The sequence below is a fragment of the Cyclopterus lumpus genome, chromosome 17, assembly GCF_009769545.1.
Source record: "Cyclopterus lumpus isolate fCycLum1 chromosome 17, fCycLum1.pri, whole genome shotgun sequence".
NCBI classification, from domain to species: Eukaryota; Metazoa; Chordata; class Actinopteri; order Perciformes; family Cyclopteridae; genus Cyclopterus; species Cyclopterus lumpus.
In genome coordinates this window covers 19,598,550-19,622,377 of record NC_046982.1, presented here as the reverse complement: position 1 = coordinate 19,622,377, position 23,828 = coordinate 19,598,550, and the positions used below count along the sequence as shown (strand labels likewise).

The window sequence follows — 23,828 nt, the reverse complement described above, 5'->3', positions numbered from 1 at the left end:
GCCTTTTTAATCGCAATACCAAGAACCTTTGGTAAAAAAAAAATATTCTTTTTGGATTACTTATAAATTAAACTTCGATAGGTTTACCAGCAGGTTCGCTCAGTGTCCTCAGAGGGTGTGAACATCTTAGTTTGAGGCCTTTCGTGGATTGCAGTAGCAGCGACCTCAGAGGTATTATTAGAGTTGTTGTTGGCTAATTTAGCCACCGCTTAATTAGCCAACAACTACTCTGTAATCACTGGCGACGCCACGGCATTTACTGTCATCGCCCGGCACCGCTCGAGGACGGATTCAGATATAATACATGTATAAACAGTATTTAGGACAAGAAGAAGATTTACATCCACCCTTTGATTCGTTCACGGTCCCCGTAAACGGGTACAAAGCATCTCTACCTGCTGCTTCTACCCCATTCAAAATAAATGCAAATATTGTTTTAAAAGAGTGTGGATGCAAGACAAGTTTCAAGTTCTCACAGTTGCGTACCGGACCAACGACCAATCACATCGGCCTTTTTTAGTGTCAAAACCAATCTGCACAGTGAGGCTCGAACATCTAAGTGAAGCAACGACAAGCGAAACACCCTTTTTTGGAGCGGATGGGGGCTTTAAAATATAGTTACCATGGGGTGCAACGAAGTGCTTCTTTTAGTTGTTTTGGTAAAAGCAAAAAAAAAAACAATAGTTCCCTCCAGCTCGTTCATAAACGCGGTTGTTTGTTTGTTTCCGTACTGAAGCTGTGAGATAACCACGTGCTTCTTTCCCCCCCCCCCCCAGACAACGAGACCGTCGACTCGTCGGAGTTGGCGTTCGCCTGCGGCGTGAGGAAGTGTCCGGAGAGCTACGACTGCAACGACACCTGGATCGGACCCAACGACGGCATCACGCAGTTCGACAACATCCTGTTCGCCGTCCTCACCGTCTTCCAGTGCATCACCATGGAGGGCTGGACGGCCGTTCTCTACAACGTGAGCCTCCAGGGGGTTCAAGTAAAAAAGAAAAAATGACACGCGTTGCCGTGCGATAACGTGAATTTTTGGGTTTCAGACCAACGACGCCTTGGGCATCACGTGGAACTGGATGTACTTCATCCCGCTCATCATCATCGGCTCGTTCTTCGTGCTGAACCTGGTGTTGGGTGTCCTGTCGGGGTGAGCGGGACTCTTTTTTTTTTTTTTTTTTTTTCCATGTTCTCTGACCCCTGGCGTTTCTGTCCCATGTTATCCATTTAAAAAAAAAAAATGTATGCGGCCCTCTTCAGAGAATTTGCCAAAGAGAGGGAGAGGGTGGAGAACAGACGGGCCTTCATGAAGCTACGCCGCCAGCAGCAGGTGGAGAGAGAGCTGAACGGCTACCGGGCCTGGATAGACAGGGCAGGTACTGGGCAGCAGAACCACGCCGCATCCACAGACACACACTTTAGTGACGTGGAGGTACTCCCCTCTTTCTTTGCCTGAAACAGGCACATTTGGTAATTTTGGTGCTCTTTCTTACGTTTTAGCTTCATCATCCTTTTACTACCAAAAGACTGGTTTTAAGCTTTAAAAACAACAACATTTTATTAGGTTTTAATTTATTATTTAACGCTTATTTGGTCAGCTGCAGACATGTGGACAGTTTCCTTTGAGTAAATATACATATATTTGTGTAATACATCATGGTTAAAATATGGGTTGCAGTCTAGCTATTATGTAAATAAATACAAAAACACTGTTGTTCTGAAAAAATGTAAAATATAATGCCAGATTCTTTTTAAGATTAGAGCTTAATTACTTTTTTGGTACACAAAGGACGATAAAGCTGGCGATTCTAAGAAGAGTTTAGAGTTTATGCTAAGCTAACCTGAGATACGCGGCTGCTAGCTGTAGCTCTGTATCTACCAGACGGGCTAAGAGAGTGCTATGGATCCTCTCATCAAGAGACATGTCAAACTTTTCCTTTACATTCAGCAGAAACTTCATTGCGGGAGTCATTTTGTGAGACATGCCGCTAAAAATAACTTGCAAAAGATGAATTTAGAAGATAAAAAAATGTATCGATACAATAATTAAGCAGCTAAATGGTCAGTCTCTTTTGCAGCTGATTTTGTAAAGCGATCGCTCTGCAACAGTCTCACACACACACACACACACACTTTTTTTACAGTACAGTAACTCTGTTAAATTGCACACACACACTCACACACAGTGGTGTAACAGCAAATCTACATTGCTCGTCTCCCACGCCAGCGGAGGGTGAACAAAAAGGTGACACTGACTCACTGACTTAAATTTGTGTGCACACGCATCGGTGTGTGTGTGTTTACATGCGTGTGAGAGCTGCGGTGGGTGCATGTGTGTGTGTGTGTGTATGTGGGTGAGTGTGGGAAGAGAGAGGAAAAAAGGAAAGAGAGCGAAATTTGCGAGAATGTAAGCGAGAGAATAAGAGCTCCTTCTCTAAAGAAGGTGACGCCGGCCCTCTCAAAGCCAGTTTGGCCTCGGTTCCTGTAAATGTGTGCAGACATCCGACAGAATGCAACCCTGCAATGTGCATTTTGTCCACGTCCGACGATCTGAATTGTGGCTTCGCGAAAACAAAATACTGTGTATAACGTTCAATGTTATTGTATTACAGAGGAGGTAATGCTGGCGGAGGAGAATAAAAGTTCTGGGAGATCCCCGTTAGATGGTAAGTTCACATCAGACCGATCACGCCTGGTTACACACGTCCATAGTTATGACGTCATATTTTTTTTTCAAACGTACTTCCGGTCAGCGGTTTCTCCACCTCTGTACTTAAGCTGCCGGTAGCCATAGCAACAATACTTGTGCTTGGTTTAACACGACCAGTTACGTCTTAATAAGAGTCAACTCTCATGCACAAAGAAAAGTTAAATCCAGGAATTATATGTTCTCCTGCAGTGGGGTATAAGAGATGAGAATATTATAATAATATATATATTATATCTTAAACATTCATTCATGCCAACTGGATGGATGAAATCCTGCAATTTGCTTCCCATTCAGCACATCAACAGATAGGAAGATAGAATTATAGAAAAGGCACTTTTTAAAATAAAATAAAAATAAATAAACTAAACTAATACATTTTTAAAATTAAAAACTTTCTTCATTCATTCAGACATGGTAGCACTGCTTCCTGTCACTCAACATTTCAACAGAGCCAACCTCCTCTTTGTGGATCTTTGATCTCTGGATGATGACCTAACTGACCGATAAAAAGACATCAATTATGACTCCAGTAATGTTACGTTTTAAACAATGTGAATACATTCAATTGACAAATGCAGATAACAGAAAAGGCCAATAACTCAGCTACTGACTTTAAGATATTACGTGTACCAATAATCATCATTTCTTCGTTGCTTTCATTTCCATTTGAAATATATCTTTTTTTTTGTGGACCATTCTTAGTGCTAAAGAGAGCGAGCAAGAAGAAGACTGGCGCCCGGAGAGGAGCGCCGGGGGACGAGAAGTACACGGACACGTCCACAGCCAGTGAGCGACCAGCAGCCTCCTTCTCCTCACGTCGCTGTATATTCCACTTCTTCATCCTCCTGAACTTCTCTTTTTTCTTTTTTCTTTTTTCCACCTCTCTCAGACATGTCGCGGTCGAGGATGAACTTCCGCAGCGGCCGGCGAGGCCCCGCCGCCTACCTGCGGCGGAAAGAGCGCATGTTGCGCATCTCCATCCGCCGCATGGTGAAGACGGACACCTTCTACCTGATGGTGCTCAGCCTCGTGGCTCTCAACACCATCTGCGTGGCCATCGTCCACCACAACCAGCCCGACTGGCTGACCATCTTCCTCTGTGGGTTTTATGGATGTTTTTTTTTTTTCTCCACAGTTTTTCATATCATACAGTTATTGCCTCCTTAACTGCATGTTTTTTTTTCTTTCTCACCTCTAGACTATGCAGAGTTTGTTTTCCTGGGGCTGTTTTTGGCGGAGATGTTTTTGAAAATGTACGGTCTGGGTTTCCGGCTCTACTTCCATTCATCTTTCAACTGCTTCGACTGCGGGGTGAGGTCCAAAATATCCTTATTCTGACTCCTTATTACTTTGAAAAGAAATAAAAACGGACTCAAAGAAAAGTTGGAATTTCAGGTGCAAAATAAGGAGTTTTTTTTTTATTATTCAATTTAGAAGCAAAACCTATTTTAGACACTTAAAAGACATGAAATAAAGATATAATATTTTTTTTTTTTATCAGACAGCCCTTTCCGACTGGGAATTGAAGCTGTTATATCCATATTTGCTCCCTTCAAAGCCACCAGACTCCATTGAAGAAAAAACAGTACTGTATAACAATACTGTGCCGCATAGTTTTTAGAAGATATTAAAATCACCCGGTGCAAATTGTCATTTACTCCAGATAGAGAAAGGTTTTGCTCGTCAGACGGCGTTTAAAAAGTGTGTTTTGTTTTTGTTGTCGCCATGTTTTTTCAGGTGATTGTCGGCAGCATCTTCGAGGTGGTTTGGGGCTTCTTCAGGCCCGGCATGTCCTTTGGGATCAGCGTCCTGAGGGCCCTGAGACTTTTGAGGATTTTCAAAATCACTAAGTAAGTATAGGGCAACTAAAAGCTAAATTAACCCCCCAGGTTGTAGTATTTCCACAGAGTTCTGTTAAATAAACAACAACAACAGTCTGTGAATTCTTCCCGGTCAGATACTGGGCCTCTCTCAGGAACCTGGTGGTGTCCCTCATGAGCTCCATGAAGTCCATCATCAGCCTGCTGTTCCTGCTCTTTCTCTTCATCGTGGTGTTTGCTCTGCTGGGCATGCAGCTTTTTGGAGGAAGGTGAGTCAAAAAATCTTTAAAAGAAAATGGGAATCCTCACCGGACAACTTTCTTCTCCGTGCCGATTGTGATCGAACATTTTAAAGCTACGTATCTGATCATGCCCCAGTTTTTACATGGTATCGCTACACACACACACACACACACACACAAAAAATAAACTGAACGGCAGTTTCTTCAATGATGAAGAGGAGAGGAAATGACACGTCCGGATGAAAATAGCTCTGCATCCTCCTCCTCCATCCTCCTCCTCCTCCTCTTCCTCCTCCTATTCTTCCGTGGTCATATCTGACCCTGCTTTCTATCTGCCTCCCCTCTAGGTTTATCTTTGAAGATTACACTCCCACCAACTTTGACACGTTTCCAGCTGCCATCATGACAGTGTTTCAGGTTTGGCTCCCACAGATCCCCTCGTTCTCCATGACACATTGCACCCTGGGTATATATTTCTCACCCCGGGCGCAGATTAAACAACTCTGCTCACTCGCTCTCCGCCCCCCTGCCTCCGCTATATCATCCCACACATCCATGCACACATACGCGCACATGAATATCAGAAAAAACGTGAACGAAATCCACATAAGAATCTGCTACCAATAAAGAAAAAGAGTGTTTTTTGATCCGGCACACATAGTAATTACCTATCTCGCTGCCATTTTTAATACCGTATCTCCAACTGGTTTGCAGACAGAGAACACGTCTCCTGTTTTTTCATGTATTTTTTTTTTTTTTATGGGTGTCGATTCAAATGTGAACAATGTAATTATTTCTGCGCATTTGGCCCCCCCTGCAGATTCTGACCGGTGAGGACTGGAACGAGGTGATGTACAACGGGATCCGCTCGCAGGGCGGCGTGCAGTACGGCATGTGGTCCTCCATCTACTTCATCGTGCTCACCTTGTTTGGGAACTGTATCCTCATTGGCCCTTCGAGAGGGGGGGGGGGGGGGGGGGGGGGGCGAGAGCCCCGATGCCGCATCTCAGTGGCGGAAGACGTTATTCACCCTCAGTTGAAGTATATAATCAATTATCAGCTAAATATTCTGCAGCTCAATTTCCACAATCAGAACTGATATTCATCATATTTGTTTGTACTCGATTGTTGCTGCTGCTGCACACATTTTGAGTTTAATGCTAATTATCAGATACTCTGCTGTTGGGTAGTTAGATTCACAACATCACATCATATTTTTGTACACAACGACTACAACATTGTGCCGTCTCAGATGAGAAGATCGACGCCGCTCCCTCTCGTGTTTTTCTGCTGTAAAATGCGAAGCCGCTGCGAGCTGCCGGTTAGCGTATAGCTTAGCATGATGACCGGTTGTTGAATTTAGATTATTTGGCCAAGTTCGGTGCGTTTGTTCTTACCGGCCTTCATGACAGACACGCTGCTGAACGTCTTTCTGGCCATCGCTGTGGATAACCTGGCCAACGCACAGGAGCTGACGAAGGTTAGCACCGCTTTGATCAGTTTAATCACCGCATTTATTCACGCGGCGCACACCTTCTATGATGTAAGTGTGATATTTATGCAGTTCTGAAGTCTCACATCCGTATATCTATTAGGATGAAGAGGAGGAGGAGGAGTTCTTCAACCAGAGATACGCCAGAGGCAGAGACGGCCTGATATCTGAGTAAGTTATCGTTGAACCGCTCACAGAACGAGCGTCTGAGGAGGAGATGCTCTCACGTGGAGCCGTGAGCGAGCGTGACTGTTTCTCAGAAACGAAAAAAAAAAATTCAGATTGAGCCTTAAAATTCGTCACGATTCTTCAAATAGTTTGCTGCTTGTTTGGGAGAACCGGTGGCGGTCCTGAATTTGATACGTTAATGCGGAGAAAAAGTGTCTAAAAAAACAATCAGGTGTAGCGAATAAAGATACATATCTCCACAATGCCGTTGATCGTGGACGCTCTGAGAACCAGTTGACGGTGTAACTGGTGAATGCTCGACCCGCTCCTCAAGTTGCATGACGAATGCAAAGTTAGAAAAAGGGCATGTTTAAAGCACTGACGACATCATTCTGAATGTTTAATACCTTTGCCTGATTTAAAGCATGACTCTTAAAACCTAAAAGGCAGCCTCCTTTGTTAATGGGACTCTTCCCTGACCTCCTGCTCCCCCCCCCTGGTGGCAGGAAGTAGTCCTCAGTGTGTCACTCTACTGGGAGGAGGCACACTTTGCCGGGTGTCAGATGTTGACCAAGATTACCTACTTAGCTTAGCATGATCAGCTGTGACGACGGGGGTCGCCGTGACGACAGCACGCGACATGTCGGGGGCATGATTCCTAAAACAGCGATTGCTAAAGGCTACTTGGTTGTTGATTAAATGGTAGTTAACATTAAGCCCTCTTTATTTTGCATGTTTTTCCCTGTTAGCTACAAGCTACGGGTGTTTCCTTTACTCATATTATATCAATACAGACTCACGAATATGTATTTTTTCCTGCTTACCAGGTGGAAATATGAAAATCAACCTGCAGAAACGAACTTGATATAAGTAATTAATCTTAGTGCAGTGATTTAATGTGTTTCTTGTCAACTTTAAAATATCTTTGTTTTTGGAAAAAGTTATAACAATTGTAAAAAATGTGGGGGGGGAGAAAAAGGCCCTTAAAGGAGAAGGCGGGGACCGTTTTATGTTCTATGGCTCTGATTGGTTGTTTTATTGATTGTCACTTGTTCCACCAATAATGTGCAGCGATGGCGCAAGATCTAATTTTGGTCAATTAAAGCTAGCAGCGGGTAGAGAAGAGTAGCATTAGATAGCTTGGCTTTGTGCAGTCCATTGAGTGCATTCAAGAAAAGTGAGTTATAAATGGAAAGTTAACTCTGTGTGTCTGCACTGTTTCCATTGTTTGCACTGTTAGCATTGTGAGCCGTGCTGAGGCAATTGAAACGCTCTAAATTCCGTATTCATCCCTTTTTTTTGTTACCTAATTCAGGTGAAAAAGAGATGTTGTTAACTTTTAAATGCTTCCAAATCAAAGCTTTTGTTGTTGTTGGTAACCAATTTAGAAGTGTCGAACACAATCTATGGGAAAGGATGCGGTTAATTGCTGTTAATTGTCTTGATTGCACAGAACTACCTTCATACTGTATGGAGGAGCTGTGCAGGTGTTACTGATTAAGGCTTGCTGTATTATATATATATATATATATATATATATATATATATATATATTAACTCAATTTTGAGTTGAATATCGTGTCTCTGTTAATTAACTGATAGTAACTGTTAATATTATTCCCCAGCACGATTCCTGTTCACGTTACGCATATGAGCAATAAGAGATTTTAATCATTTGTGTTGTGGCGGTTGTGGTCGACCTGTTATTTGGTATATTTTCATCACATTGACGGATGATTTAACTTGGTAACAAAGACAAATAGATGAAGTCTTTATTCCATCCTGACATAAGCTTTTTTTCAAATCACAATATAATATGTTTTCTGGTACTTCAATAATATTAAAAAGTCTGGTTTCATACCCCTCATGCGTGAATTAAATAAACGGATTGAGTATTTTCTCATTTGATTATGAACAAAATTGAAGAAAAGAAGGAGAAGAAAGTACATTTGTTAGTAATAATATGTGCTTGTTATGATCAATGGAGACAATGTAATTGTCACAATATGATTCCATTGAATGACAATTAAATTATCGCCCAGTCCTAATTAATTCATCCCCTTGGATTCCAGTGTAATGGTAATTCCTTCCATAACATAAATAAAAGCATATTATTTGCTGCGGTTCCAATATGCGACATATTTCCTTCATATTGGCCTCAGAACCACATCCCAACACACTTTTAATTAGGAAACAGCGACTTCGTGCCGGTTCCAGTCTGACGGCCTGCAGCGGTTCAGCGGAGCCCTTCAGATTATTTTTCCAAAAAGGATAATATGAAATGTTTTTGGCTATCTTCATGAAAGAGGTTTTGCTTTTCTGCGTCTGATCCTCAAATCTTGAATGTCGGAACTTCACAAACAAACCTGAAAAAAAACAACAATGTGAAATTAATGAAAAACTAAAAGTTCCCTGGGAATAATTACTTATAGTTTTTTTTAAAGTCTCTGCAAGCTGATTTTTTTTATACCACATCTAAATGGGGGAGACACCAGTACTTTGAAGGCAATCACTACTTGCCAAATCCCTGGTAAACTTATTGAAATTCATTTTAAACTCCCTAAACATGTTGCCAAAGTTAAAAACTGCGTTCACATCAAAAGCGTTTGCGAATATTTTGCAACGCTTTTGGTGTGAACGCAGCATTACAGACAAAAGACAAACAAAATAAAGACACTATGTAACTAAAAGGCCAATATAATCACCTCCGTACGACCAGCCGTGACACTGAGTGTATCATTTGTCCGTTACATATTTTACTGTCGGCCGTATTCCAGCATGTTGCTGGTTCCATCACGTTGTCTTGTTTTATGCCTGTTACGTGGCGCCGAACCAAAATGACGTGTTTTCATAACTTTTTTTTAACCTCAAACCTTCCGTTAATAAAAACATTTAATGTTAACCATTGTTAGCCATGAAACTGAATGTTTATTTGACGTCATTAATGTCAAAGAGCTGATTTCAGTCCCTTTTTTTTTTACTTGCGCACACTGGATTCCCATTTTGTTTCGGTGCCACGACAAAATGTTCTCTGTATGTTGTAAAAACACTAATGTCTTGTTTTCAAATAATCATTCATTGATTACATGGACAGCAAAAGAATCTGAATACCAGTAAGTACGTATAATTGTATGCATCTCCGTCTCACAGAATTCCTCCCTTGAGTTTTCCTCTACTCGATTATTGATTGTTGATTTCTTTCTACACTCTGTTTGTACTCAAAACCCCTGCACCTTACCTCTTTTGTTCTTGTGGTTTCTGTCCTTACCTCTCGGGTATTTATTTTCCTTTAAAATTTATTTGGGATGTATTTGTACGTTTTAGCTTGAAGTATTTTTGCATAATTTTACATGGGAATTGTTTTTTTTCCATTGCTGATTAAATAACATTAATTCACAGAATGTCCTTTTTTCTCGATGCTTTTATTTGATTTGTTTGAATATTCTTTCACACAACTTGGTCTGCTAAATGGACACAAGTCTTGATGTTTATTGTCAACAATTCCTTAAATTCGCTCTGGTTTCTGCCGCGTGTTGATATGAACTATGTTGTGGTCCTCAGTGGGAGGAGGAGACCCTACCTGTACAGGAAACGAGCCATCCACCGAGGACGACCAAACTTCCCGGAGGAGCCCGAGGACAAGGCGGGGCCCCCGGACGAACAGCCCCTCAAGGGCCCCAACACCTTCGTCAGCCGGCGCGAGAGGAGGAGAAAGGTGCACATGTCGGTGTGGGAGCAGAGAGCCAACCAGCTGCGCAAGCGTCGGCAGATGGCCAGCAGAGAGGAGCTGTGCGCCAGCCCTCCGGAAGACGCCGCCGAAACGCCCGCCGTCCCCAACCACGCCTCCGCCCTCGGCACGGAGGCCGGCGCGGCTCACCTGCCGGGGTCTCCCGTGACGGGTGGGATGCCCCTCCCCGAGCCCCCGATGTCGGTCGCCATCTCCATCCCCGAGGCCGCGGCCGCCGAGCCTCTGGTGAACCTGAGCGAGGAGAAAACGGGAGGGGCTACCCACCGGGCGGCGGGCGGGGGCCGCCACAGGATGGCCCGCAAGTTCAGACCCGGTCAGGGGCCGGACGAAGGGGCCCGACACCGGCGGCACCGTCACCGCGACGCTCGCTCCGAAGCCAAGAGCCTGGACTGCATGCAGTCGCCGCACGAGGTGCCGCAGGTCAGACGGTCACACAGCCAGGAGAGGAAGACGCTGGAGGAGAGGGAGGAGAAGGACGACACGGAGGAGAAGGAGAAAGCCAAGGCGGAAGGAGGCGCCGATGACTGTGGAGCGTGCATCGTCAACCCGTATGCAGAAGTAGGAGAAGACTGTCGAAGGTAAGGGAGGCCTCTTTATGCGTCGTTATGATGGAATGTCACCGGGTATTTGATTTTCTTTAACGTGCGCTTTTAACGTTGTACTCAAAACATTACTTTAGTTGTTTATTAGCTGGGAAGATATCCATTCATGGACTCTCTCGCTCTCCAGAGACATTCCTGACCCTCCTCAGTGTGAGCAGCTGCTGGACACCTGGTCAGAGCACGACGAAGACCACGACGTCCCGGTGGAGGCCGCATCGGAGGCCGCATCGGAGGCCACGGGGTTCACCGCGAGGGCCGTGGAGTCTCAGAGCCGCCCCGTCTCCATCAAACGGGACAAGGCCAACGTGGCGGGGAGCGTGGCCGTCGACATGTCTGCGCAGCCGCTGCTGGAGCTCACGCTCATGACAGGTAGCGCTTCTCACCGCGGTCACGCTCCTCTACATGCGCTTCGTAAAAAAGTGGGATTCAGTGTGTCGGGATCACCGCGTGTGGGTTGTTTGACTCACAGCTCTACGGTCCTTTTCTCTTTTTTTTCTCCTCCTCATGAATCCACTGTGACTCACGTTGTTCCTTTCTTCATCACTCGGCCGTCCATGCACAGCTAAAGCAAGTCTGTTCTCTCCTCTCGCACCTCTGTCTGGGTTTCAGTGAACACCAAAGAGTTGGAGGCATACAGCTCGGAACAGACAGACAAAGAGGACGAGACGGAGGATGACGACGACGATGAGGACGAAGACGAGGAGGAGGAGGAACCTCCGATTCCTCCCAAACCCGCAGCTCCGGATAGCATGTTCATCTTCAAAGCCTCCAACCCGTAAGATGCCTACCAACAAAACAAAAAAAATCCCCTAACTCCTTGTTTCTTTTTTGCCCCTTCTTTCATCAACCACACACGCAAACATATAAAACATCTTCTCCCTTCGTTGATCCGCATCAGCATCAGGAAGGTCTGTCACTACGTGGTCACGATGCGCTACTTCGAGATGACCATCCTCCTGGTGATCGTGGCGAGCAGCATCGCTCTGGCCGCCGAGGACCCCGTGTGTACCAACTCTGACAGGAACAAGGTGAGAGCGGCGTCCGTCCTTCTGTCCGCGGGTGTGATCTACGTTACGTTGGATGTCAGGAGAAAACCTTTAGACAAGGGGATACAATATTCTTCAACGGTGCAATTGTAGGTGAGTGAGAAAGAGGTCAAACGCCTCGCTGACGACCTCAGAGATGCAGCGGAAAGTCTGAAGTGATAGTTCTCACTCGTCTCATATCCCGTAACACCGAAACAGAGTGAATGAAGAGTCTGAGACACCACCGAGGAGGGTTCATCTTCCAGGTCGACTGTTTGATCTCCAGTTGACACCACACTGCCAGCAACAATGTGTCAACAACACATTTTGGGTTTTTTTCACGCGCATTGCAAGATGAGAATCGGCAGATTGCTCCTGGGAAATAAGTGCGCTGTTTAGTTGTTGTTTTTTTTACGACTTTGTTGTCACAGAACGTGAGAGAGAGAGAGAGAGAGAGAGAGAGAGAGAGAGAGAGAGAGAGAGAGAGAGAGAGAGAGAGAGAGAGAGAGAGAGAGAGAGAGAGAGAGAGAGAGAGAGAGAGAGAGAGAGAGAGAGAGAGAGAGAGAGAGAGAGAGAGTACAGTCCACACACCATCCACGGACTCGGCTGCCAGTCATTTCAGCATCTTTGGGATGGCTTTTTAAAAAAAATTTTTTAACACAGAACCCCCCCGCCCCCCCCGCCCCCCCCCCAACTCGACATCTGTGCTGCTCTCGAAGGAGAGGAGAAGAACTTAAAGAGTAGCTTAAACACTTCCTGGAAGACAACCGTAAATAATTAAATGGAGGAACCGCACACAGCTGCAAAAACACTGAAATACGTTGCTGTTGGTGGTGAAACGGCTCCAGAAATATCGTTCATGTTAGGTTCTCTTTGTTAAGTTGAACGGAGTACGGTTTCCATTAGTTTGACAATTATAATGCACATGCGAGTTATTATGAGTCCTTTTTTTTGCTAAACCATATGTATTTTTTTCTTCATGTTTGTAAATGATCCAGGTGCTCCGTTATTTCGATTACGTCTTCACCGGAGTGTTCACCTTTGAGATGATCATCAAGGTGGGCCACTGGAACACACGCGTTCTCACACTCTGACGACGCCAATGTGTTGGTAGTTTTAATCCGTGTGTCCTCCGTGTTGTTTGTCCTCCCAGATGATAGACCAGGGCCTCATTCTGCACGACGGCTCTTATTTCCGAGACATGTGGAACATCCTGGACTTCATTGTGGTGGTGGGAGCTCTGATTGCCTTTGCTCTGACGTGAGTCACTACACGGTGCTGCCCGCCCGATGACTAATGACTGACTCACTGAGCGTGTGTTCTGTATTCTTATAAACGACCTTCCCTCAAGGGCGCCCTTTTTTTTTTTGCAGCTTTCTTTCTTTTCTTTTTTCAAAAAACAACTGCAAAGATGGAGGCATGCGTGGTCCTGTGAAATGTTTAACTTTAAGATTTAAGAGTCACTTGTGCTCCTACAGCAAGAGGAAAAATAGATTTCCGAGTCCTCTGTTTGGAGAGAGAAGCTAAAAAAAAAAAAAAAAAAAAGGCTTTATGATATTGCTTTTTTAGTTGACGTTGCCTTTAGAGATGCAATCGATCGATTGGCTCACGGTTTTCAGCCGATCGGTTACTGGCCAATTACTTTTCTTCACTTTTTCCCGCAACTACGAGTCCAAAATAAGCCTTAAAAAAACGCAAACGACCTAATTATTTTTTTGGGGGAGTTATCCGTCCAAGAAAATTGCAATCGTTAGCATCTCTAGTCCGCAGCGTCGGGGTCTCAGGTGACTTACTACACCTCTCGTGCCTTTTGTTGTACAGTAGAGGATTGTACTGTACGTTTAATTTCTCTGTTGTGAATATAGCTGTGATCCTCCGAGCTCCGCTCACTGTGTATCTCCTTTTTATGCCTCGACTTTTTCTCTGTTGTTCCTGTGGATTGTGTCACTGTTGGGGCTTCCAGGAATGTGATGGGGTAAAAAAATCTGCCTCACTCGATGTAAATGTAAACGTCTCCCATTCGCTTGTTCACATGTTTATTTACTTATTTTCACGTCTTCTTTGTATTCAGTGTGTTTTCGTTGTGTGTTCCAAATCTCACCAAACTGCGGAGCCCGACAGGCATCGGAGGAACATGCTCCATAATTTGGGCACACTAATAAATAATTGGTCCCCTCTAAATTAATGATTTTTACCTTCGTATGACTCTTTTTTTTTTGCAGGATAATTAATATAATCCTATATTCCTATAAATGGAACACATTGTGATGCACAAAAGTGCGTCCACATGTCTCAGTTCAAACTCTAAACTTTACTACACACACACACACACACACACACACACACACACACAACTGTTTAAAGTACACATTGTATGAATACTGTAAATCCAGTTATGTGAGTGCAGTACTTCTGACCTATAGGTAAACACTAGTATCCTAATTTGTTGGCGTAAAGTCATTTTTCGGGCATAACTCCATGCATTATAGATGCAAGTGAACTTATTTGTGTGTTTCAAGGGTACAACGTTGCACAAGTTATCAAAGCTCTTACCTGTGGCACCTGCTGGGCTCCGTGCACACACACACACACACTCAGGGTGAACTTCTGTGTTTTCATTGTGCCTTTTGAGATGCACTCGTGTTGACAATTTTTGCTTTTCAGTGTGTTTTTGTCTTTTTTTCCGCCGTTTTTTTTGAATGCGTCTACGCCATTTGTCCTCGTGCACTAGTTTGAGTGCACGACTCGGTTCCTAAGTGCTGTTTTTGCAAACGTCGACAGAAACAACAAAGGCAGAGACATCAAGACGATAAAGTCCCTCAGGGTTTTGAGGGTTCTCCGGCCTCTTAAAACCATCAAGAGGCTTCCCAAACTCAAGGTTTGCTAACATCCTCACACTTTTCTTATTTCACAGATATCTTATCTGACACATTGTGCCTTTTCCTCTCTTCTCCACAGGCCGTTTTCGACTGCGTGGTCACGTCTCTGAAGAACGTCTTCAACATCCTCATCGTGTACCAGCTCTTCATGTTCATCTTTGCCGTCATCGCCGTGCAGCTCTTCAAGGGGAAGTTCTTCTACTGCACCGACAGCTCCATGAACACGGAGAAGGAATGCCAGTGAGTGGATTCATCTTGAGAGGAACTCAAAAATATTACCGGAGGAAAAGAAATGTGAAAGTAAACGTCCTGGATTTTAAATTCTGTTTAAAAAATATTAGCATCAAAAGCTATTTTGAAGTACCAGAAAGTTAGCGTACTCATTCGGCAGAATGGCCCTGTTCAGAATAACGTATATTATATTGCTGGATGTAAATATGTCAAATGTGTCCTTAAGTACCGAACTTGAGAAAAATACGCTTTCCACCTCTCGCGTCTCTGAAAGTCCTTCGTGGATCCAGTCCAACGTGCACTGCCACATTGCACGACGGTTACGTTGTCTTTTCCCCAAACAAAGAGAAAATTAAGTTCATTTTTGATACAAATCTCGTGTTTATGAGATGGACAAATCCTGAAAAATAGGTCCCGTCATAATACAGAGACGATGGTGCAGCCTCTGATTGTCCTCAGGTCCTCAGATTCACGTGTTCACAGTATTTCCTCGTTCAAAAAACAAACAAAGGCTTTAACGTGTTACCCATCATTCAAACTGCTCCCTGCAGAGGCTACTACATCGACTACGGCAGAGACAAGAAGGAGGTGAAGAGGAGAGAGTGGAAGAGACACGAGTTCCACTACGACAACGTCTGCTGGGCCCTCCTCACGCTGTTCACCGTCTCAACTGGAGAGGGGTGGCCCCAGTGAGTGGATTCTTTAAAATGTAGGCCAATTGTCCGTTAAAAAAAAAAAAAAAAGGATAAACGAGCCCTTTTTCCTCCCCGCCAGGGTCCTGCAGCACTCCACCGATGTCACGGAGGAGAGCATGGGGCCGAGTCGGGGGAACCGCATGGAGATGTCCGTTTTCTACGTGGTCTACTTTGTGGTCTTTCCCTTCTTCTTCGTCAACATCTTCGTGGCTCTGATCATCATCACCTTCCAGGAGCAAGGGGACAAGATGATCCAGGAGTGCAGCCTGGAGAAGAATGAGGTGTGTGTCGCGCGATGAACAACACACACACACACACACACACACACACACAGTTTCCATTCACACATATTCATTTCTGTCCTCTTTTGTTTCGTTTCTCTCCGTCAGAGGGCTTGCATCGACTTCACCATCAGCGCCAAGCCGATGACCCGGTACATGCCCCAGAACCGGCAGACCTTCCAGTACAGACTGTGGCACTTCGTGGCGTCGCCCTCGTTCGAGTACACGGTGCTCGTCATGATCGCTCTGAACACCGTGGTGCTCATGATGAAGGTAGAGCAGGACGCGGGGAGGTGTCAGCCCGTACATCTTTGTCGGGCCGTGTCGGCATGTATCAGTGCTACAAAAACTGTGAGATGTGTGACCCAAGAGAGCGTGAACACGTAGTCCCTCTTCTATATTTTCCTCAGCATGAGGTGGTGTAGAGTGCTGCAGGGTCGGCGTATTCTTTTTGTAATCTCTTGTTCAGCCACTTGTTGTAAAGACCCGTAAAAAGCCTTTAAAAAAAACCTCTCGAGTGGGATATTTACTGACGTATTTTATGTCGTAAAAAAACAAAACACGGCATCCTTTTTTTCAGGCGTCGAACCAAAAACGGAGACGAGGGAACATTTCTGGGTTTTCTAGACATTTTATATGTGAAGCTCTGAACTTTTTGGCGAGACTGTCACAAAGAAAATTTGAGATTTGAGACAAAACTGTTTGAAGAATTGAAAATATATTTCATTTAATGTTCACTCCTTAAATTGCTTTATGACCAAACCATAATTCATTTTTCTAAAATAATGTGAATAAGGCCATTAAACGCTCAAGATGATTACGAATCTCAAGTTTTAAGTCTCTGCAAGAACATTTTTCACGCTGCAACGCGGGAACTTCTGATATATTTCTTAAACGTGTGAATCACCGTGAACGTGCCGGTAAATTCAAAGTTCTCCTTCCCTTCAGTACCACTCGGCCCCGGCAGCGTACGACATGGTCCTGAAACACCTCAACTCGGCCTTCACCGTCCTCTTCTCCATGGAGTGCGTCCTCAAGATCCTGGCGTTCGGTTTGGTGGTGAGTGTGAATGTGTGTGTGTGTGTGTGTGTGTGTGTGTGTGTGTGTGTGTGTGTGTCTATGCTGAGTCAAATTACTTTTAAAACGTTTTTTCCTCTCTCGCCCCGCAGAACTACTTTCGAGACACTTGGAATATCTTTGACTTCATCACCGTTCTTGGCAGCATCAGCGAGATAATCGTGGATTTACAGGTACGACTTTTGTTTTTTTTAACGATGTTACGACCCTTTCCAAAAAAAAAGACCCCCAAAAAAAAAGACAAATAGCGAGCTTAAAAAGCGACATCCTTTTCTTTCCAAGTCTCCCTGGTGTGTCAAGATCTCGGCCTCCATTCACAACTTAAGTCATGTTGTGATGATCGTCGCCATCTGTGTTTTACATCCTGTCTCTCCCTTCTGTCTGCCTCTCTCACTCTCTCACTCTCTCGTGTCACCCTCTCTCTCCGACCGCTCAGTCCGTGAACACCATCAACATGAGCTTCTTGAAGCTCTTCCGAGCGGCCAGGCTGATCAAGCTGCTGAGGCAGGGCTACACCATCCGGATTCTGCTGTGGACCTTCGTCCAATCATTCAAGGTCGGACATTTGACTCATTTCCCATCGTCCTCGCACCGGGACGAGGACGCTTTTTTAAAGAAGTATAACTTTTTATTTAAAGGTGTTGTTTTAATTGACTTGTCCTCCAACAGGCTCTCCCGTACGTCTGCCTTCTCATCGCGATGCTCTTCTTCATATACGCCATCATCGGAATGCAGGTATCCTTTCGCCCGATAGTTCACAAATAATTATATTAAAGCTAACTCGTGGTTATGGACGGGACTTCTGCTTTCAAGATGTTTATTTTCCAACAAAAAAAAAAAATGCTTTCGCTGGGACGCGAAGGAACATTAATAGTAAATGTAAAAAGGCATTTAAAATATATATAATATATGTGAAGCAATAAATAATCTCCATCTGTGAAATATAGAAACAATGAAGAGGTGACATTTTAGAGATGTTTATTTGTATTTTTTTTTTATATTTATGAGTTGTTTGGTGCATTCTTTTTTTATATATTGTTTATATTAAGTCATGTTTCACTTTCTCAAATATATGTAATGTAATTCGCATCCAATGAAATGAACACGACCTGTTTTCTGCAGGTGTTTGGCAACATCAAGCTGAATGATGAGAGTCACATCAATCAGCACAACAACTTTAAGACCTTCTTCAGCGCGCTGATGCTGCTCTTCAGGTGGGCTCATCGCACATAAAAAGAAAACTCGAGCTTCAACGCTTTCAATTGTAATCAAGTCTCTTTCACTTCTAGAAAAACCGGGCCTTAAATTTGATGTCAACTAGGTTGTCTGCGCGCGTGTGTGTGTGTGTGTGTGTGTGTGTGTGTAAACCACCAGGAGTGCTACCGGGGAGTCCTGGCAGGAGATAATGCTCTCGTGTCTGTCGGGTCGGGAGTGCGAGCCGGACACCTCCATCTCGCCCCTCACCACGTCTCCGGACCACGAGGGAGGCTGCGGGACGGACTTCGCTTACTGCTACTTTGTCTCCTTCATCTTCTTCAGCTCCTTCCTGGTCAGGACTCGACAAACTCGAACAAACCGCTTTACCACATTTTGTCAAATCCTCTGCTCACACTGTGCTTTTTTTCCTTCTTCTTTATGTCAGATGCTAAATCTGTTCGTGGCTGTGATCATGGACAACTTTGAGTACCTGACGCGAGACTCCTCCATCCTGGGTCCCCATCACCTGGACGAGTTTGTTCGCATCTGGGGGGAGTACGATCGCCTGGCGTGGTGAGGCTCGGATCTCTTCGAGCAAGACCGTGATCCACGGTCACGTTCTTCCTTTATCCAGCAGAGGGCCGTCAAAGCACCTTTTTCAGTGCAACAACTGTCAGGAGATTAGAGAGAGAGAGAGAGTTCACTGTGCTGGAAAAAGGGAAACATTGCAGTAGAAATCTCAAATGCCACAGGACAAGATCCTTAAAATGGGAACTTCTCTTCATCTGTGTTCGATCTAGTTAGTTTTCATTAACCTCTCCGCCTTCTGTTTCCTCTGCGCCTCCCCTCACCTTTCACCCTGAAGCGGTCGCATCCACTACACCGCCATGTATGAGATGTTGACGCACATGTCACCGCCCCTGGGCCTGGGCAAGAAATGCCCTGCGAAGATCGCCTACAAGGTACATTATCACTTTTTATCTTAAGATGAAATCTTAAATCCATTCCAGTGTGTATATACGACAGAAAAGAGCAATGCAACGTGTGAATAAGGTGGCTCGTAAGTCCAAAAACGGAATATTGCCTGAACATTTACAGAAGTTCTTCAGCTGATTGATCAGAGAGAAATTTAATTTCAATACACAGTTTTGCACAAAATTCCCTAAATCCTCTGTCGTGGTATTGTTGTTGCTGGAGGTGATGACATGAATCTCCTCCTGTGTGCTTCTCCGCGTCCCAGAGGTTGGTGTTGATGAACATGCCGGTGGATGAAGACATGTCCGTCCACTTCACCTCCACCCTGATGTCGCTCATCCGCACGGCTTTGGACATCAAAATAGCCAGAGGTCATGAATGAGCGTGTGAAGACATTTAAGGGTTCAACCGAGGATTATTTTCATTATTTGTTTGTTTGTGAAGGATTTTTATTTATTTTTTTTCACAATAGATTCATTATTTGGTCTATAAAGAAAAACTTGAATCGTGGGGAAAAAGTCAAAGGAGACGTCAAATTGTTTGTTTTTGTCCGTCCAACAATTAAAAAATTTAAAAAAAAACGAATCAGATGAGACAAGCGTGTATCAAATCCTCACAATTGAGAAAGTTGTTTGTTAATAGTTTTAAGCGTTAGTTAATAGTTAGTTTGTAGTTTTAAAATGTAAAATTTGGTTTATGCGAAATCACAACATCACATGTGAAAGAGTGAATTTGACGTGTTTTTTTTTTCTTTTTTCTCAAAAGAATATCTTTGGTTTCTGTTCTTTGAAAAAAATGACATAAATGTACTTCCTAAAACCAACAATTGTGATTTATTCTATTTTCCAAAGCGGCTGAATGTGGATGTGTGTTACAGGCGGCGAGGACCGCATCGCTCTGGATAGTGAACTGCAGAGGGAGATCAGTATCATCTGGCCTTATCTGCCCCAGAAGAACTTGGACCTCCTGGTACCGATCAACAAAGGTCTGGCTCTCAGTAGGAGAGGAAACACTCGATGTAATGGGCCGAGAGGTTCGAGGTTAATGTGACGCGTCTGCCCTCACAGATACCGACATGACGGTGGGGAAGATCTACGCGTCCATGATGATTATGGACTACTTCAAACTGAACAAAGCCAAGAAGCTCCGGCAACAGCTTGAAGCTCAGGTGTCGTCTCCCTCGCCCCGTTTCGTAATGATGTGTTCATGAAAAATTAATTTTGAAACAATCAGAAGAAAACGCTGCAGAGTTACAGGAAACCACGTCCATAATCTTTCACCTATTGTCATTTGATTTAAGGCACCATTTTATTAATAACATGGAAACAACTGAAAACTAAAACTTCTAAATAATTAGCTAAGATATGACCTTAGCTTTAGATTGAGAAAAAAAGATATATGTAAAAAGATAAAATGAAGGAAGAATTGCAGTCTAGTTGCATATTTCTATCACATCCACACACATATTTACAAAGAGGAAGGAAGGACAATATGTCTTCGGGGTCACCTTTGACCTTCTTAAAGTGGAGCCTGAACAAAAATGAAAATGACATTAAAATGAAGCCGTCTGATCTCCGTTTGACTTGTTTTCGTCTCTCTCTGCTTTTCAGAAGAGCAACTTGATGTTCAAGCGTCTGGATGCCTCCACGCTGCCGGAGGACATTCTGTCCGACTCCAACACGCTGCCGATGATGGCCCACAGCGCCGGCTCGGCCCTGTGAGTCCCGCGCTCACGGTGCACATCGGTTATATTTGTTACTTGTGTATTTTATTTACCCCGTTTCTCTCCGTCCCCAATGCAGGACCAGGGGAGGCTTCGTGGCTCTGAGCCCCATCTCACCTCAGGAACTGTTTTTGCCCATAATTTCCGACACCGACGCTGCTCAGCAGGAGAATCTGGTGAGAAAGAGTCTTACAGCGGCGGTTCTGAACGTATTTAAAGAATCCTGGTTCGACGTGTCACACCTGGGTGTCGAGGTTGTGGCCAGTTGACTGAAACAGCATGTTTCAAGTTCAAGGAGATCATTTTGAAAGACCCGTAAAAAGCCTTTAAAAAAAGTTTTAAGTCTCTGCAAGAACATTTTTCACGCTGAAATGCGGGAACTTCTGATATATTTCGGTAGAAATATGTTGTTTTTTCTTCTTCTTCTTTCTTATCCTGTTATTCATTAAAAGCTGCAGTCAGTTGATTCTAATTAAATATGCTTTTTGTTAAAGATTTAGCGAAGATCTCCTCGTGGTCCGCTAACTGACTGCAAAGGAAAAGCCCTGTCTCTGTAAATGGGAAACAAACAAAATGGACACAACGATATTCATGCCAATCAGCAGCCGTTAGAGCTGGTGCACGGGGGAACATTCTTTACACATCCTGATGTGTGAAGAGAAAATGCATTGAGAGCGAGAGGGGCGGTAAATCTGGAAGGGAGCTGTATCCGTTCTTACCAGAATCGCTGACGCCACCTTAAGTGCAAAACACATCTCCGGCGCCTCAGTCGAAGCCCTGAACCGACATCATGGCGCTCATCCCGATTCACCGCACGAGGCAAGAGGAGTTGTCAGGGGTGAGCCGGGGTACAAGTAGCCAGGAGGAGCCTACAGGCTTTTCTATGCAGGCTCGCATAGGAAACAATGGATGTCTGTGTGTTTTTCACACATGTCAGATGTTGCAAGAGTAATCGTGTGATCCCTAAGAGGAAAACATGCATATTAGTGTGTGTGTGTGCTTCTGATTGGATGGCGATGTCTCTGATAGTTGAGCCCTCAGTGATGAAATGGCTCGCGTGGCCTCCTCTCACCTGAACTCCGTATACTGTATCTAAAGGGCAGTCCTGTCGGGGGGAAGTCCTCTCTAGCTGTAGAGTCGCAGGAACACACATCTTCCATGACACGGGGCTGAATGTCGAGGATGTCGAGGATGTCAGTGGCTGCATGGGCTCCAATGCCAACGTGCCTTGATCCTTAAGCGATGCCGAGAAGTTAAAATCTGAGTTTGGGCTCGTCTTTTGCTACTTTGGGAGTCTTGTTAAGATGGGGGCGTAGTCTTTGAATATGGATGCCTTCTAACCTTGAGCTCTCTCTCTCTCTCTATTCTCGAGAATAAAGGGAATCTGAACTCAAATAGTCTGTTAGGATGCACGTTATTTCTGCACCAACTAAAGCATGTTTATTTTTTATTTTTTTAAAAGCTCTCTGCAATGGTCCTCTTGCTCCTGAGTTCAATCGCATGAGTGTGATCCCGGCATGTGTAACGTGTTCTGCGTTCATGTTCCCTGTGTGTCTGTTTGTGTTTGCGTGTTTTCACACGTTAACAGACGGAGGTCGCGAGCGGCTCCGTGAAGCGCTCGGCCTCCACCGCTGCGGATCAGCGGGTGAACGGTCTGTCGGAGGAGGAGGAGGAGGAGGAGAAAAGCCCGGAGAGAGTTTATCGACCTCGTCACAAAAGCTACAAGGCCGCCGGTGAGTCACATCGGCTTGCGTGCGGTATGAAAGTGTTTGTTTTGTTATCCCACCATTGGCAAACACATGGTGTTCAAATACAGGAAAGGTCAAATGTCACCCGCCCCTTGTTTTAAAATGTTGTATCTCTTATCTGTCAATTTATCTCCCCTCTAGTTTCTCGCTCAGAGCACTGGAAGCAGGGCGACAGGGAGCGCGGCCGATCCAAGGAGCGCTGTCACCTCCTTTCTCCAAACGCGTCGCGTTGCACCTCGGAAGAAAGAAGTTTGCAGCCCTCTCGATCTTCTAGTGCGGAGAGAGCACACACCCAAGATAAGCAGGTGGGTCGGGACGGCTCCGTCCGACTTGGACAGCAACGAGGCCCAAAAACGAACCACACAACACACTTAAAAGTAGAATTGAAATTGAAGTTACTGGATTTCTTGGAAAAAGAGGATCCCCAAAAGTCACGTTTGTTCCACCTTGTCTTTATTCTCGTCTCCAGGGCAACAGCTCGGACAGCCCGGTGCCCTCCACCTCAGAGTCCAGCACCCCGAGCGGCCGACGACCCGCATCGCAGACCCGCTCTCGCCCTCACATCTCCTACTCCCCGCTGCGCCCCTCCGTCGGCGAGGACGACGACGAACAAGGCAGCCCGAAGACCGCGAGGCGGGGCAAGCCCAACAGGAAGGCCCAGGAGGGGGTCGCGGGCGCCAGGCGGCGCGACGCCGACCGAGACCCGTCCCCGCCGCGACGCTACCCCTCGGAGCCGTTCCTGGCCTCCCAGGAGGGCGACCACAGCCCGGACCCCTCCGGCCCCATGGAGACGTTGACCTTCGAGGCGGCCGTGGCCTGCAGCCTGGGGCGCTCGAACACCGTCAGCTCGGCCCGCCCGCGCTTGCGGAGCGGCTGGCAGGTCCCCAACGGACACTTTCGGAAGCGCCTGACGCAGACGACCTCGGTGGCGGGCGGCGATCCTCTCAGCGACACAGAGGAGGACGACCGCTGCTAGGGACAGGACGCACAGCATGGAGGGGGGAGGAGTCCCAGAGGGGGCGTTAGAGGGCGGAGTGAAGGTCAATGTGACTCTTTTTGCATCAGGATGTTCCTCTGGATGTTCGATAAGACGCGAACCCCCAAAAAAACCCGAATGAGAACAAAAAGAACAATACTTCCTGAAACTGTAGTTGCCAATTCACACGGAACACTGACAATAAATAAGGTCTATTTCCTGATATGTACTTGATGACA

The 23,828-nt window shown here is 45.2% G+C and overlaps 1 protein-coding gene across 1 annotated transcript in view; it reads left to right on the top strand.

Moving 5' to 3' along the window:
* LOC117746102 (voltage-dependent R-type calcium channel subunit alpha-1E-like) overlaps positions 1-23,589 on the top strand; it is a 45,356-nt gene extending 21,767 nt beyond the window's left edge. Inside the window, exons 7-46 of the mRNA XM_034554951.1 lie at positions 777-967; positions 1,047-1,150; positions 1,261-1,376; positions 2,613-2,666; positions 3,413-3,496; positions 3,600-3,809; positions 3,909-4,021; positions 4,448-4,560; positions 4,668-4,799; positions 5,120-5,189; positions 5,593-5,710; positions 6,185-6,252; positions 6,368-6,435; positions 9,994-10,758; positions 10,910-11,151; positions 11,392-11,557; positions 11,681-11,810; positions 12,806-12,865; positions 12,961-13,067; positions 14,589-14,685; positions 14,766-14,926; positions 15,469-15,606; positions 15,692-15,893; positions 16,002-16,166; positions 16,842-16,952; positions 17,063-17,143; positions 17,407-17,526; positions 17,640-17,705; positions 18,093-18,184; positions 18,345-18,519; positions 18,613-18,740; positions 19,033-19,129; positions 19,408-19,513; positions 20,020-20,127; positions 20,210-20,310; positions 20,753-20,859; positions 20,945-21,041; positions 22,454-22,598; positions 22,755-22,918; positions 23,083-23,589. Of these exons, the coding sequence (XP_034410842.1) occupies positions 777-967; positions 1,047-1,150; positions 1,261-1,376; positions 2,613-2,666; positions 3,413-3,496; positions 3,600-3,809; positions 3,909-4,021; positions 4,448-4,560; positions 4,668-4,799; positions 5,120-5,189; positions 5,593-5,710; positions 6,185-6,252; positions 6,368-6,435; positions 9,994-10,758; positions 10,910-11,151; positions 11,392-11,557; positions 11,681-11,810; positions 12,806-12,865; positions 12,961-13,067; positions 14,589-14,685; positions 14,766-14,926; positions 15,469-15,606; positions 15,692-15,893; positions 16,002-16,166; positions 16,842-16,952; positions 17,063-17,143; positions 17,407-17,526; positions 17,640-17,705; positions 18,093-18,184; positions 18,345-18,519; positions 18,613-18,740; positions 19,033-19,129; positions 19,408-19,513; positions 20,020-20,127; positions 20,210-20,310; positions 20,753-20,859; positions 20,945-21,041; positions 22,454-22,598; positions 22,755-22,918; positions 23,083-23,589 (5,879 nt within the window). The remainder of the gene's footprint in view (positions 1-776; positions 968-1,046; positions 1,151-1,260; positions 1,377-2,612; positions 2,667-3,412; positions 3,497-3,599; positions 3,810-3,908; positions 4,022-4,447; positions 4,561-4,667; positions 4,800-5,119; positions 5,190-5,592; positions 5,711-6,184; positions 6,253-6,367; positions 6,436-9,993; positions 10,759-10,909; positions 11,152-11,391; positions 11,558-11,680; positions 11,811-12,805; positions 12,866-12,960; positions 13,068-14,588; positions 14,686-14,765; positions 14,927-15,468; positions 15,607-15,691; positions 15,894-16,001; positions 16,167-16,841; positions 16,953-17,062; positions 17,144-17,406; positions 17,527-17,639; positions 17,706-18,092; positions 18,185-18,344; positions 18,520-18,612; positions 18,741-19,032; positions 19,130-19,407; positions 19,514-20,019; positions 20,128-20,209; positions 20,311-20,752; positions 20,860-20,944; positions 21,042-22,453; positions 22,599-22,754; positions 22,919-23,082) is intronic.
* Positions 23,590-23,828: the final 239 nt, after the last annotated feature.